The sequence below is a fragment of the Ursus americanus genome, chromosome 3 (assembly GCF_024610735.1).
Source record: "Ursus americanus isolate L20-20 chromosome 3, mUrsAme1.1.p, whole genome shotgun sequence".
NCBI lineage: Eukaryota > Metazoa > Chordata > Mammalia > Carnivora > Ursidae > Ursus > Ursus americanus.
Window position 1 is genome coordinate 89,395,693 of NC_142129.1, and position 16,450 is coordinate 89,412,142.

Consider the following 16,450-nt stretch of genomic DNA (forward strand, 5'->3'; position numbering starts at 1 on the left):
GTGCACTTCGGAGCCCAAGTTCAACATGAATAACATGGCAATGATATCGTCTATCCATGCGGCTTTCTTGGAAAGCTAATTCATTCATATTAAATGAAAGTACAGTGTGGACCACGTTTTCCTCCCTTTGCCGCCAGGCATCCAACGGTCCTGCCTCTGTCCGTCCCTCTGCTCCATCAGGCACAACCCTAGCTGGTGCTTCCCTGAGCCCTCAGAACTGCAAAGTTGTGCAGAGTGGGGAAGGATTGTCCTCTTCCCTTGTGGCATCCCAGGACAGTATAGTTAGGTCCCCAGTGCGTGGATATAGAGAAACGGCTTTTATTATTTAGTAAATAATAGTAAATACTTGTAGTAAAATACACATAGCATGAAATGTGTCATTTAAGGTGTACATTCTGTGGCATTAAGTACATTTGTGATGTCCAACCACCACCACTACCTACTTCTAGAAGTTTTTCATCACCCTCTCCAGAAACAACGTACCTGTCAGCAGTGACTCCCCATCCCCCACCCCCAGGCCCTGGCGACCACTGATGCGCTTTCTGTGTCTACCGATTCGCCTATTCTGCACATTTCATATAAATGGAATTATACGGTATATGGCCTTTGGCATCTGGCTTCTTGCACTTAGCATCACACGTTGCCCTTTCTGTTTTTACTCCATGCCCTCTGTCTCCCTAAGACCAGGCTTGCACCAGGGGAGGGGGCTAAGGATGACTTTGAATAGCCATTACCATGCTGCTCTTTTCAGGATTCTGGGCACATTCAATGAGAAGCCCTCTCCCAGTTCCTTCTCCTTGGCATGTGTGCTCTACCCTCTGTAAACCTATTTCTATGAAGCTCCTCCAGTCCCCAGACCTGCCCAGAGGTGTGTAAGCATCGGCAGTTGAGTAATAGCTTATACTCCTTCCCTGCCGACTGTCAAACCCAAACCACCAGTCTGCCAACCATGCCCACATTTGCCTGAGCCCTGGAAATTCCAAGGAAATGCTGAAGCTGAGATCCCAGCTGGAATGATTATATTAGTGCGACGTTATACTCTGTGTTAACAAAAGAGGACTCTTCCTGTAGTATTTGAGTGCCATTTTGCTTTCTGTGATCCTAAGATGTTTCAAATACCTTGGAGGCATAGAACACATCTGTATTTCTCCAGAATCTTTCCTGGACTTGCCCTTCAAACACAGATATGCATGATGCTTTCCCTTTTCCATTCCCCAGCCTTGGAAGTAGTCTTATGTAAATCCCAGCCAACGTAATTCTGTTACCTCTGGTGGTATGGCTCTATTATGTGTGAGATTTCCTGAGGAAACCCTTCACAAACATTCAAAAGAAGAATTTTTTTTTTAAAGATTTTATTTATTTATGTGACAGAGAGACAGCCAGCGAGAGAGGGAACACAAGCAGGGGGAGTGGGAGAGGAAGAAGCAGGCTCCCAGCGGAGGAGCCTGATGTGGGGCTCGATCCCAGAACGCCGGGATCACTCCCTGAGCCGAAGGCAGACGCTTAACGACTGCACCACTCAGGCGCCCCAGAATTTTTTTCTAATTTATAGTTGATCTATAGAAACTGAACAAATGGAGAAATGGAGAGTTCTTGGCTACTCCTTTGTCATATTAAATTATTTATTTGGGAGGTTTCGAGCCACTGGTTTGCCATAGTGTTCTCGCTAGGAAATTCAGAGTTTGCTAGAACTTTGTTTCGTGTTTCTTTTTTTAAAATCGTAAGTTAAAAAAAAAATGTTAAATGCCCTAATGTAAATTTCTATGCATCTCTTTTTCTTTCATAGCTACTGGTATTGTAGTTACGTTTTACATTTACCATTGGTCTATATAGTGTATAGTAACCAGACAGAGCGGAAACAATCATAAAAGAATGTAATTACCAGGGAAGAAAGTAAAAATCTTTAATCTTGGGGCGCCTGGGTGGCTCAGTCAGTTAAGCATCTGCCTTTGGCTCGGGTCAGGATCCCAGGGTCCTGGAATCGAGCCCTGAATGGGGCTCCCTGCTCCACAGGGAGTCTGCTTCCCCCTCTCCCTCTGTCTGCTGCTCTCCCTGCTCATACTCTCTCTCAAATAAATAAATAAAATCTTTAAAAAAATCTTTAATCTTCCATGCATAGGATCAGGGTTTCACCCCTAAAAATCTTCATTTTATCCACATTCTCTATAGTTAAATGTCTTTGAACCTTCCTGTCTTGTTCTGTATCTCAGTATGCTTTATACAATGAGCTGTTAAGATGCTCCCTGCTTTACCACTTTTTTTTTTTAACTTTTGTTTACATATTGTTATGTATGTGGCTTTGGTGTTCTTCGACCAGAGTTACATTCTTGAATCACTCCCTCATGCTTTTCTTTGCACCCGGTACATACCCGGCCCTATCTTATCGTCCACCACTTTTTGCTTGCAGATGCCAAATTAATTTATGTAACTCAAAGAGGTTTCGTTTAGGTTAATGCAATGCCTTTCCAGGCAAGCTGCAGATTATGGGAAAGAAATAGCCAAGCAATGTGAACGCACCAACATAAAGGAACGAAGACACATTTGGAACTGTGTCTCATTAGTAGGTTAGGGTTTGCTGCACGTACCCACCTGCCAATATCTGTCTGCCAATATTCCCCAGTCTGTCCTGTTTCTAAATGCTGATTTAGATAAATGCTTTTCTAACCAAAATGAAACAGTATGGTATTTAAGTCAACCGTGAAAATAAGCACTGACATGTGTGCCCCCCACCTGAAAGGAAGCAGGACGGGCTTGATTTGAATCAGGCAGGAGGCCAGAGGCAATCAGATTCCCCAAATCTGTAAACTCCACCAAAAGGAGAGATCAAACTCCATTCCCCCAGGACCCTCCAGATTGCAGAAGATCCTGGGAGATCAGAATTGAGCAGGGCTCCCCAATCTTCAATAACATGTGATTTTGTACAACAGGAATGGGTGGGTGAAAAACCAGGCCATTTTCTTAAGGTTCCAATAAATTGGGATGACTGGGTACTTTTTCTAAAGAGACTTCGTTTCTCAGAGTATTTTTAGGTTTACAGCAAAACGGAGCAGAAGCTTCAGAGAGTTCCCATTGACTGGGTATTTTGCGGCCCTGTCTCATACACATTATCTCTACCTCTGGAGTCCTGGAGCACCCCGGGCTCCAGGCAAGGCAGGACAGGCACTGCACCAAGTACTTGAATAGACCTAGAGTAACTCACCAACCCAGTGAGGACTTGCCATCCCAACCCTTCCAACATGGAAGCTCTACAAGGGACCCGAGAGCATAGATTGGTGTTTGGTGCCCCTAGGAGCTGTCAAGCTGCCATTTCAGTGATACAGGTGTGTCTGGCTTTGAACAAACCCAATTAAAAATAATAATAATAAAAATAAACAAACCCGATTATACATTTAAAATCTGACTTAACACCAGAGGGTAATTGGGAGTGATCTTTGCACCACTTTCCGGGTAGGCTTTCCACCTTCTCTAAGGTCTCAAGTCATTCAGACTTCCCAGAGCCTCTGTTGCAGGTAGTCCATTCTCCACATTGTCCTTCAGAAATGCCACCTAAGTCAGGTTGGGTCGTCTGGATGTTTCTCACATTCCAAACTATAATATCCTCTCTTCTTTCCTTTCAAAGAATGACCCTCCCTCTCTTGAACCCTTTCTTCTCTTGTTCCACAACATGCACGGACACTGCCTTGGCCTCTCTAACCCACAAAAAGCCTCTGTCCTGATTCCCTGGGTCCTTCTGGTCTACCATCAGCAGTACTCTGTAACAGTCACCGCCTGACCTGATTGCTTTTTATGAGTTAATCTTATCTCCATAAGTAGACTATGAACTTGAAGGTAGGATCGTCTCCTTAAATCCTATATATTGCTTGGCACAGTACTAGAGCCTAGCTGATGTTCAATAAATTTTAAAAAACGATGCTTGAATTTACAGAGTCACTGCTTGATTTTCTTACCAAGTTCTCTAGGTGTCCTCAACATATGGTTCAATGTGCACATACTTCTCAAGAACCTATTTGTTGTGTGAAGGCAGGGAATGCAATATTCCACTTTACAGAACCAGTAGATTTTTTCTAAAGGAGTGTTTTTAAAAAATATTTATGTATTTGACAGAGAGAGAGCATGCACAAGCAGGGGGAGCAGCAGGCAGAGGGAGAAGCAGGCTTCCCAGTGAACAGGGAGCCCAATGCAGGACTTGATCCCAGGATCCGGGATCATGACCTAAGTGGAAGGCAGACGCTTAACCGACTGAGCCACCCAGGCGTCCCTAAAGGGGCATTAAAGAAAGAAAGAAAGAAAGAAAGAAAGAAAGAAAGAAAGAAAGAAAGAAAGAAGCTAGTTTTTAATGTTACAAACAGAAGTTATTACTGTTGAAAATGTTGACTAATTAATTCTAGGTAAGGGAGAAGCAGAAAAACATTCCAGCCAAGGCCTACTGGTTCAACATGGATCCTCGTATTTGTTTGTAGGCTTGTTGGAAAGCTTTTAGACTGAGATTCAGGCAAAGGAGGAAGTGAACTTGTAGCAGTAATTTTCTCTAGATCATTCTTTGGCCAAACTAACAGTCTTCCTGCTGCAGAGATTGTCCAGTGCTAGATGGGCATAAGAGAACAAATTTAGTGTGTTTGGTGCTAAGAAGCTTGTCCCATCAACTCTTACTTTTCAAATACCAAGGAAATCGTAAAAAGATGATTTCATTCTCTCAGTTCTGAGGTGCTAACGTGTCTAGTTACCACCGTCGAGTTCACAGTAGCTTACTTTCACCCTTCCAGTTTGGAGGTGGGGGGTGAGGGGGCCCTGTCTCTTTCATCAGCAGGCAAAATATTCAGACTCAGGCTTTTGTCTCTGCAAAACCGAGAAGCATCTTTAAGAAAAAACAAAAAACCAAAAAACCCACCAAAACTGTAGAAACTTGAAGCTAACACGTCTAAGCAAATTGGCCTGAAGTAGCAGGTGGAAGGACGCCACCGATGGTCCTCTGGATGCAAAGCAGATTACAAACAATTTAGTTTCTGTTCTTTACTCCAGCTGGGCATTTGCCAAAAGAATTAAAGGGGTTGAACTTTTATCATCGAAAGCCGATCTTGAAAGCCTAAGTGTCTTTCCCAAGCCAGTGTGGGAAGGAAGAGAGAGAGACCAGGTAAAGATCTTCCCATTTCTAGCGCAGCCCTTGAAAGTCAAGCCCGATGCGGGACAGGCGGGTCCTCTGCCAATTGTGAAATCTCCCCACGAAGGGACTCTTTTCTCCCCGGGCCCCCACAACCCTCGTCAACACCGAAGAGGTGAGGGCGGGAGAGCCCTCGGGGCTCGCACAGAGCTCGCGCTCAGAGACCCCGCCAGATGTGATCTCGTGTGTTTCATCTGCACGTTCGCTTTCTCTCGTAGCTACCTCATCCCTGAACTCCCAGCTCCAGCAACTCCAGCAGCTCCAGCAGCTCCAGCAGCCGCCGCCGCCGCCCGCCGGCCAGCACCCGCCGCCCGGGCCGCAGGCGCCCCCGCAGCCCCCGCAGCCGCAGCCCCAGCCCGCCCCGCCCCAGCAGCCGCCTCCCGCCTCCCAGCAGCCGCCGGCTCCGCCAGCTCAGCCCCAGCAGCCTCAGGCCCATCCCCACCCCCAGAACCAGAACCAGAACCAAGCGTCTCCAACTCAGCAGAGCGCGAGCCCCCCTCAGAAACCCAGCCAGTCTCCGGGACACGGCCTTCCGTCGCCGCTCACGCCACCCAATCCTCTGCAGGTATGCTCCCCGCCCCGCCCCGCGAGCCCCGGGGACCTGCCCTCGGGGCTGGCGCCGTCCCCCCACGTCCCGCCCCCCCTACACACACCCCCAGCAGCGAGGCCCAGGCCCAGCAAAACTTAGCATCCCGGTCTGCAGCGCCTAATTCAAATTGATCTCTCAGACCTAGGGAGGAGGACGCCAAGAGCAGGCAGCTGGGGATGCATGTAAACGAAACAAATAGAAGCCCGTTGATGTTGCCCTCCAACGGATAAATGTTTTCCGTTTCCTCCTGTGAGAGGCCGGCACTGGAAGTGCACTTGTAGCCTGTAATAATTCCATTTTATGATACTTTCTGAAGGCAGCAAAGATAGCATCCAATTAAAATTATTACCAGCACGGTTTTGTAGCCCCGTGGAGAACTGCATCTCCTGTCCATGAGGCACGGTGGTTATTTCTCTATATTATGAATACAACAGTGTCTTACCTTAAGTACTTTGTGCTCTTTTGTTTCTATTTTTCTAAAGACTCTCTGGGGTGAGGAGGGTAAAGAAATGAAGCCCCAGTCTGTGTCCCAGATTCCAACCATTCCAACCATAGACTAACAAGTACTCAAAAACGACGCTCAGGGCCTCAACAAATCCGCATCTTTATAATATAATAAAGCTTCTGTACATTTACTTTATTACCTTGAGGCCGAGGGCATCAAAAACTAGATATTCAGGCTAATTATGAAAGCCGAGCTTTAATCTCCCCTCATTCAGGAATGCACCACTTTAAAGTTCAGAGAGCCATTCTTAGATACCTTTAAAATGAATTAGCTTCAACACGTAATGACCGCAACGCCAACACCTCGGATCCAGAAATTAATAGCTCCGGTTTTGACTTACATAATGATGGCTTCCCCAGTGAGATGACACATGATTTAGTACGTCTGAAGCACCGTGACAGAGTCCGACAAAGGGAGCAGCCCAGGCACTCATTTCACATGCCAGCTCAGCCCCCTCCTTGATCCTCGCTCGTGGGGCCCCTGCAGCCCTCCCTTACCTGAGGGCAAGAGTAGCACTGCCTCCTCACGGCCTCAACAGCAAAGTATGCAAGGGCCCGCTAGAAGGACACACGGACAGAAAGGCAAGTGGATTAGAGACTTAGTATTTGAGCACTGACTCTGCTTGTTGTCTGCTAACTTTGTTTCTGTGAACTTGAATTCTCAATGGTGGCCCAAGGTTTTCTTGGAAATGAAAGCATTTGAGTGAGATGAGTAATTGCGTTTTCCCTGGCACTTGGGTCATGGCTACTTTCAATGTGAACGTTCTCTCGAGTCAGGTTTGAAGATGTATTTTTTAAAATCTTACAAGTGTGAGACAACGTAATACCTTTGACCTGGACTGACGTGAACACAGGCTATAAAAATCTTCAGTGTGCACTTGACATCTGCAGAGAAAATAGGGACGATCAAACTTACAAGATGCACGATTGTAGCCATCCTAATGTTTTAAGCGTTCGAAATTCAACTCTATTATTCCAAAGAATGAGTTTAATGCTTTCTAGGAGCAGTTAAATTAGACGGACCTATAACCTATACACCATTCGGTTAAACACTCCCTCTACCTGAGCCATCACGCAGGTGAAATAACCAAAGAAAAAACTCATCCTGCTCTGAGAGGTGAGGTTACTTAGCTCAGTCCTCAGTTGTCGCACAGAGTCTGGTGTTCCTTACAGTGGAGCCACACTTTGAGCTCTGCGGGCATCAGTCTTTTCTGAACACTGTCAACGTCTTATAAGTCTCTACTGGCCAGTGAAAGACAACCCATTTGAATGGCTGTTGACAGGACTTGTGGATGAGGTGACCAACCCATCCCATGGAAAGAAATTCTATTAGGAGAATTTCCAAAAGTTGTCCTAATGGTTTCCTATGAAAATCCAGGGGATACGTTTTGCTTTGTATTGTTTTCGCAAGAAAGGAAGGCTCGGAGTCACGTTTCATTCCTTACAACCTTGAGAGAATATTCTAATTTTTTGCTCTTGGGGTTTTAACTTATAAACGCAGTGAATACGTTGGTAAAGTAATACTGTAACTTCTGTGGATCCAATGGATGACCATGGAAGGAATGATTTGGTAGAGTTTTTAAAAAGGTTACCGAGTAGATAGAGAACTAATTCTGAATAAATATATATCAGTAGGAATAAAAGGATTTTTTCCCCTTCACGATAGACATGTGTAAAGGAAATGGAGAATTCCATGGTTTTGAAATACTGGTTTTTTCCTACACTAGCTGAAGGGTTTTTGAGTTTGTGGAACATGAAATGTTTGAACTTTCTAAAAAGAAAACTTTAAAAGGACCTGCAAAGATATTTAACTCTCAAAGGTAATGATCTTTATGAGCCAGAACAAAGTGTTTTTGTTTGAAGATTATTAAGGGGAACAAAGAGCAACTAAATCATATATGACAGTTTAAATTCTATTTCACAATTCTTTATTTTCACGTGGGCTTTGTCCTACATTGTTCAAACTCTGCTTGAGAGAAAGTAGTTAAGAACAGTGCAACTTAGGTTGTCAGGGAAAACCAGTAATTCGGAGGGTTTAAAAAACAAAGAAACAACTTCGGAGGATAAGAATTACTTCTACAGTGTGTGGAGGCAGTCGTATCTTCAGAAAAAAAAAAAGCAATAAATAAAAGTGGCTTGTGTGAGTCTAATTGGGTGAGGTCATTTCTGGAGATGAAAAAAAAAAAAAAATGAAGAGCTCTGGCAGGCAGTATCACTCTAGACTGAAATTCTCCAGATAGTTCTTGTCGGGTTTTTCTCTAAGATGGCAGTATAAGTTTTTCACCCTTTTACCCAAGTCCATGAGATTGACTGCATTTAAACAAAACCCGGGTGTTGCTTCAAGACAGATAGGAGTCTCGAGGCTTATCACTTCAGAGAACTAATTTTGACTGCACAGGGGTATAGGTGAGCCGGGTGTCCAGCATGAATACCAGAAGCTGGCCCCTGGAGGGCTGTCTTTAGAATCTTCGTTGAGACTCAAGAGCTACCCACCCACAGATTCATTCTCAGGAGGGATGAGGAGAGAATTTATACTTCTCCATATAAATAAGAAAAACAGACTTGAATTTACAAAAACACATCGGTGGGTTGAATTTAATCCGTAGGTTCCAGGCTAAGTATCAATCCATACTTCGTAGTTTTGTTCTAACCCACTGGCCATGGGCTGTACCAGAATCGAAAACTACAAATACAGAATGTGTTGGGTTGGAGCAGATCAGAACCATAAAGGGAAGTAGCTTTTGGGGAAGAAAACGTAGGTAGAAAAAACAGTGTTCAGTTCTAATTTGAATATGTAATTTTGATCTGGTTTGTAGGTTTGATCCTATAAACCTAAGCATCTTGAAATACCTAACTAACTTTCCGTGACCTTTGAGATGGCTTTTCTTGAGCCCGTTCCTTGGGAGTTTTTATTTGCCCTAGAGAAATTCTAAACATTGTGTAAAAACCCTAATATGTGCATGTTCCTTCGTCAGTGATCTGGGGGTGAGCTGGACGTGGTTGGAGCCCCGTCACCATGCCGTGAGAACAGGGAGCTCGAGCCTTTGAGGTCTCGTTCTCTTTCTGATCCTTCTTCCAACTAGCTGACCACTTTGGACAAGTCACATTAGCTGTTTGGACTTCATTGTCTTGTCTGTTAAATCTGTGGTCTAGATGACTGTAAAGATCCCTTTCAGGCCCATGAGTCTATGTAAATGTTGGTAGGCCTCTGTATTGGCCATTGAAAACTCAGTGGTCCTAAAGATTCTCTGGGTATTCTTCAAGGTCAGGTTAATTTCTTCCCACTCAGCTGGGTGGCAGAGTGGAAAGAGAGTGGGGACAAACATAAGTGGGATAATGATAGCAGAAGCAGATTTTATCTTAGCCAGAGAGTCCAAATTAAAGTCAAGTTTTTATCCTCAGAGAGTCGCTGCTGTAAACTCTGGTCCCAGATTGCTTTTCCACACCTATGCATTAGAGAAGCTTAAGAAACCAAATGCTGCATTTAACCTTGGCCTTCTGCATGCCGTCTTGCATGGCAGGAGGCAGGATAATCTTCTCCTTTTCTTGTTGTATTGCACATTTTAATAAATAACAGAGGGAGAGAGAGATCAGTGGAAGCAGTTAGGGGAGGGGAAGTTATCTGTGCTTGGATGAGGAATGAGGGGCATGGTCACCTCCTCAGAGGTGAAGTTGCTCAAGAGACAGTGTAAAATTGTTCTCGACCGTGTGCATTTGCCAAGGTAAAGGTCTTGTTACCACTCAGGCATCTGGGAGTAAAACTGTATCCAGATTCCACCTCTGCTGTGCAGCGGACCCAGCCTCCTGATCTCGTAAGGCCCAAAGTGTGTGAGTGATGGCGAGGATGGTGCATTATCCCTTTTTAAGACAAAGAGCCCAACCCTTTGAGAAGCAGTTAGACGCACATGACTTTCATCCTTTTTAAAGCCAATGGTCTCCGAGGGCTTCTTTCTATAGAAAGGCTCCGTATAATGCTCGATGTTAACTAACTGAAATTAAAATAAAAACTTAAAAAAAAAAGAAAAAAAGAAAAGAAAGGATCAGTGCCGGGGACCAACCTCCTTTTGCTCTAACAGTCTTAATTTAGCACGAAATTAGTCAAAACTTCGTGGGTCTACATTTTTGCATCTTTAAAGGGAGGGGATAAAATTAAACACTTTCTCGAGCTCCGCCTTCCATTCTATTTGCAGATTTATGTTACAAACCTCTGAAACTGTGTTAGGCGACCCATGCAGGTGCAGGGGAGAAACACAATCTTTTTTCTCTCCTCATGCCAGGTTCTTACGCTGGGGACCATGAATTAGACTAACAAAAGACAGACCAACAGGAGGAAAACAAATAGGAGCTTATTAATTTGGGCATCACACATGGAAGCACTCAGTGATGAGTAACTCAAAGGGGGTGGTTAGAACAGGGGTTCACATAGCACTCTAACAAAAGAACGATATATCCATAGAGAAGTGACAAGACAAAGGAGAAGGACTTGGAGCTTCTAGGGGTGGCAGATTGTGGGAAGGCAAACATGGGGAATTTTTTTTTTTTTATAAGATTTATTTATGTTAGCGAGAGACAGGGAGAGAACACACGTGTGCATGCATGTGATGGGGAGGGATAGAGGGGTAGGGAGAGAGAGTCTTAAGCAGACTGCACTGAGCATGGAGCCCGGAGCCCAAAGCTGGACACGGAGCTCCATCTCACGAGCCTGAGATCATGACCCTGAGATCACAACTTGAGCAGAAACCAGGAGTCGGATACTTAACCGACTTTGCCACCCAGGTGCCCCTATACTGGGAATTTCATAGAAAGTAAAGGTTAATTTCAGCAAGATCTGTTATTGATTCCTCTTGTGCTGAAAACGGTCTCCAGTTGTTCCCAGTCACCAACTGGTGTCCTTCTTGGTAGAAAGAGGAGGGAGGGATGATTTAACACATTTATGGCTTGCTTTTGGCAAATAAGGGAATGTCAGAGAGCTTTTCTTATATCTCCTTCTCGATTATCTGCAACTGAAAATGAGCCTCATGCTGAAGTGACCCCTTTTGGGGTGGCATATTCTGCTACCCTTGTAGGCATAGTCCCATGACCCCTTTGTGGCTTTGATCATTCTAAGAGAACTCAGACACATCCATGCCCACGTGAGGCGAACTCACAGTGTAGAATTCTCCTGGACCAGGACTAAGGTGAAGCAAGGGATGTACTCAGGTGCAAAATTCAAGGTGTCCCCCAAAATGCAATTGTCAAGATACATAATAGTTTTTTACAGATTTTTAAAAATTTTATTTATTTGAAAGAGAGCAGAGCGAGCAAGAGACAACATGAGTGGGAGCGAAGGAGCAGAGGGAGAGGGAGAAGCAGACTCCCCATTGAGCAGGGAACCAGACACAGGGCTCGAGCCCAGGACCCTGAGATCATAATCTGAGCCGAAGGCAGATACTTAACCGACTGAGCTGTCTAGGCAGGCACCCTGATGATAATATTTTAATGCAGTGTTTTAAAAAATCAAAACAAATGCCAAAACCCATGATGCACTGGGTATCAAAACTCTGGATATAGGCTCAGTAACAACCATGAATCCTACTGGAGTCTGAGGAAAGGGAAAAGTCAGCAATACTGATTTTGTTGATCATGAATGTTTTGCATTCATTTTGGTTTTTTTTTTAATATCCCATTAGGTGTTGTTCATCCTGATAACTGTGCTTTGGGGCAGACTGTTAAATTTTGTGCCTGAGATGACTGCCTCACTTCCCTTACTCTCAACTCCCCACAATTTGGGTACCAGCTGTGTAAATGATTTCGTTGGCAAATATCCTCCAAGGCCAGTGACGTTGTGTCCACTATAAATTCCATCCAGGTCTTGGATCCCACTTTCCAGCTGAACTTGACAGTTGCACCAAATTTCGCACAGTAGAAAGCCTAGTGTGTGTTGGAGAGTGGATCAGAGCAGGGGGGTATGGCGGGAATTCAATCTCACTAAACTGTGTATGCACGGGTCTAATAAACCAATCCTTCTGATTGAGTTGAAATGTTTGTAATTGGTTTGGCTGATATTTTTCACTGACCCGATTTATAGTTTTATGAAAACAAGTAAGTTTGGTGACAATGGACAAAATATCACTGTGCAGGCACTGTTCTCTCAGAGTAATTCAAGCCATGAGGAGCTTTCAAAAACCAGAGGAGTCCACGCAGTGTGAGTAAGGCTTCCTCTTGGGCTAAAGAACCAAGGAAAATTCATCATTCTGGAGGAGAAAATCCACGCAAACCCAGAGAATTATCATGGAGATTAAATATAACATACTGGTGGAAATGCGTTACAGGCTATAAACACGTGAAGCAAATGTTGGCTATACCACACATAAGAAGAGTATGAATGTATTTCTGTTTATACTACTGTCCAGTAAATTGAGGGTTTCATTCATCATTCACTCTTTCAGCAAGAGCTTGGGTGGGGAACGGGAGTCCCTTTACCCAGCCGTACTCAGCACTGAATAAAATAAACAAAGCATATTTATCCCACATTCTCTGTAAGGGACAATTTTTCCTTTTATGAAAGAAAGAAAATCTTCTTAAAAAAAAAAAACACCCTCAGATCAACATTACTGACATTTCAAAGAATTTATTACTAGCATTTGAGATCCGGGAGGAACAACAAAGTTTATATTGCTTTGAGAGTGGCAGGGGGAAAATTAGTTTACTAAGAATATACTTCTACAGTGTGGTGTTTCTTTGTCATTGTCTAGATTTACCATTTCTGGGTAGTGCTGTGTCGATTAGTCAAATCATGTAGAAAAGGGTTTAACAAAGCAGACAGCATGTTCACTCCACGGACTGCGGACTCACGTCAAGTAGCGGTAGATGGGGCGGGGGGGGGGGGTGCCAGACTCCGAGCAGGTGGAGAGATGATTGCTGCATTCGAACATGGCAAGTTCCCCCAGGAAAGCAGCAATGCTCTGAGCCTGACAGCAGGCAGATCCGTGGCTTGTCTGCAGCGAGCTCAGCAATGAGACTGGGGCCACGCACGACGTCCAATCCCATCACTGTCTGTCGGATGGGGCTGAGGAGCGAATCTCAAAGTCTAGCTCAGAATCTTGCCATTTGGCCTCCATGTGCATAGATGCAGGTTTTAGTGGCAATTTGAGATGCCCCAAATGAGCTGGCTGGCACTTCACTCTGAATGAGCAAAGTACAGCCAGTATTTATGCTAACATGGTAGGGTCTTCTTGGGGCTTGCATGATCAAGCGTTGTTCCTCATATTTGAGCCTCAATTCATTTCCCACAGGTTTGGAATAGATTTTCCACGGGCTTTTAAATTGACTTCCCCAGTATAGACTTGCAAGTGAATATTCTCCAGGTTGTAGAGAAAGCACTTCTATCGCGATCTGCAAACATTTATTGAGTGCCTGTGGTGTGCATGGTGGCCCCAGGAAAGGTTTGCAGAATAGTTGGTGTGGTACCATAGAGAACGTGGTCTTTGGAAGCAGACAGTCTTGAACTCGAATGACTGCTGGCTCTGCTGGGCACTTGGGTGAGGTCAGCCCATCCTGAGCCTCGATTTCCTCCTTGGCTGGAGGGATGATGTGAGGAGTAAATGAGAATGCTTACTTGAGAGTTCTTGATAGATAGTTGGTACTGGAAAAATACCAGTATCCTGCCTGCCTTCTTTCCTTTCTTGACTACCGGTACGATCATCTGAGAGGGACAGGAGATAAAAAGACCCACTCGCAGTTGAACAAAAAGCAAATATTCATGGGAGTATAAAAATGCATGTGTTCACAATAAAATCTGCTCTGCACACTACAGACAAACCCATCTACGCTAACATGAAGCTAATAATCACACATCAGTTTTGCAGAGTCCAGTCGGAGAGGTGAGGAGGATTTCTGAGGAAGAGAACATGGTGGAGGGAGGCTGGGGCATACACAGCAAGGGCAAGCCTGCACAAAAGGCCTTGGAGAGGGTGGGGAGCAGGAAGAAAGAGAATTGTAGCCATGTGCTCCTGTAATCTTTAAGAATTCTCACTTCAACCCACAGAACGTCTGATTCTCCACCAATGTTACTAAGATCCAAAAATTACTTTTTTCCTTCTAAATTCCCAAAGTTGTGGGTTTTAGTCTGTGGGTGAACAGGAAGGATCTTGGTGATCCCAGTTCTGCAAGTCACTGACTGTGACCTTGGGCAAGTCACCTAATCTTGGGGCCTCCGTTGTGTCACTTAGTATATGAAAAGTTTGTCTTTGATCTTACAAACCTTTCCAGCTCCACATTCTATTTATGAAATAACACAAATAAGGTGGTTTGAATTCCTTGGAAAGAAAGAACTGTATATGTACCACACCATAACCCACAACGGGTATGCAATACTCAAGAAAGATTCCTGACAATATGTGGCCAATATTTGCAGTGTGTTTGAAATTTACAAAGTGCATTTTATAGACAGTATTTCATGCCTTGCTCTCCTGGAATAACCATTATCATTTATCGACTATATCTATGTATCTTACACTCTCTGAGTACTTTGGCCTCTCATTTCCTCCTCACAAGAGCCTGGAAGAGGCAAAAATTATCTTTGGTTCAGATGCAGGGAAACAGACTGTCAGAAAGCTGAAGGAACTTCCTCAATGTTACTGTCAAACTTCAGAGCATCTCCGTTTATATTTTACTGCCTCTACAATTGTTCATTTGGATTTTTGGAGAGTTATATATTCTTATTCCCTTATTTGGCTGCCAGCATTTTCTAAGGAAACATTTCCCAAAGTGTCTTCCACAAAACACCAGGCCATAGAAATTCCATTGAAAACAGATTTTTTTTTCTGTTTTCAGGTAGGTAGATGACAGACAGATGGAAGGATGGATGGATGGATGGATGGATAGATAGATAATAGATAGATAAATAGATAGATAGATAGATAGATAGATAGATAGATAGATAGATAGGTAGATAGATAGATAGGATGGGTGGGTGGATGGATGGATGGATGGCTAGATAGAGAGAGAGAAATAGGCAGATACCACACACTGCATACCACTCCTAGAGATTTCTCAATGAATAGTAAGACACTAAAAGTGAAAACACATCCTGCAGTAGAGATATCTAGTCAACATTATTTAATCGAGAAATTCTCAAACTTATGTAACCACTGAACCCTTTTTTTTTTTCACATAACACTAATTTATATCCCGTGGAAAATCCCTCAGCAGCTACTCTAAGACTTCCTTCTCTAAATTATTGTAGCACCCACACAACTAAAATAATCTTGCATTTTCTTACCTAGAACATCATGCAAAAATCCACAGACCAAATCCTATGGACTGGACAGTAGAGAAAACAAAGTATAAAAATGTGAGGAAAGAGAGAAGAAAAAACTCAAAACCAAAACAAGAACAGGGAAAGCTGAAACCAAAGATGGTCCCTACAGTTGGCAATGAGAAAAACCAGTGGGTCAAAAAATTAAGGGAAGGTCTGACGAGGCTGCCCCTCATGGCAGCTGAGTTCTTGGAGCGCTTCTCCTTCAGCTGGGCTTCCCCCCTTCCTCTTCTTCACTGCCCATTATTCCTCCTGTTCACACAGCATTGTACATGGAATCGTGCCTCCCCATGCCAGGGCATGGAGAAGTGACAGCAGGGTACCCTGGGGCCCCGTGGCCCATGGCAACCCCATGGAATCAATCAGACAGAGAGAGCATGGTCCCTCCTCCCCACTCTGCTGTCTTTTGACAGAGGAGTTTCCAGTGGTCAGGACAGTTCCCCAATACCCTAACAACCACCTTCTCAACCTCTGTGTTTTAAGAGTGGTTCAAGTCCAAACAACAGGTCAAGTCAGTCTGAAATCTGTATGGCAAGCCGGGTGTCAGGCTTCTAGAGTACCAGATGTCAAACCTCTCTGTCTGTGGGGCACTCTGTCGGTGGTAATGCTCCCATCCTAACTCTTTTCTTGTTTCCTATTTAAAAAAGAGAGAGGTGGTGCCTCGGAGACATGGTGTTTTCCTTCTCTTTCATCCACCTATGTGGAGAACTAAATTGGGCATTCTGGCTTCAGTCAGAGATAAGACAGAGAAAGGCGCCATGTTGAGAATGGCAGTTGCAGAGTCTCTTCTTTCGTGTGTAAGAGGAATCCACAAGGCAAAGGTTCAGGTGCTCCTTAGAGTGGCCGTCCACTGGAAGGGCATTTCCCAGTCCTTCACCACTCGATGGGGATGCCAGTGAGA

General features: G+C 44.3%; 1 protein-coding gene across 1 annotated transcript in view; it reads left to right on the forward strand.

Annotated features, from left to right (window-relative positions):
- The window catches only part of POU6F2 (POU class 6 homeobox 2), a 453,995-nt gene that overhangs the window by 333,230 nt on the left and 104,315 nt on the right, over positions 1 to 16,450 (forward strand). Inside the window, exon 5 of the mRNA XM_045793668.2 lies at positions 5,377 to 5,723. Within this exon, the coding sequence (XP_045649624.2) occupies positions 5,377 to 5,723 (347 nt within the window). The remainder of the gene's footprint in view (positions 1 to 5,376; positions 5,724 to 16,450) is intronic.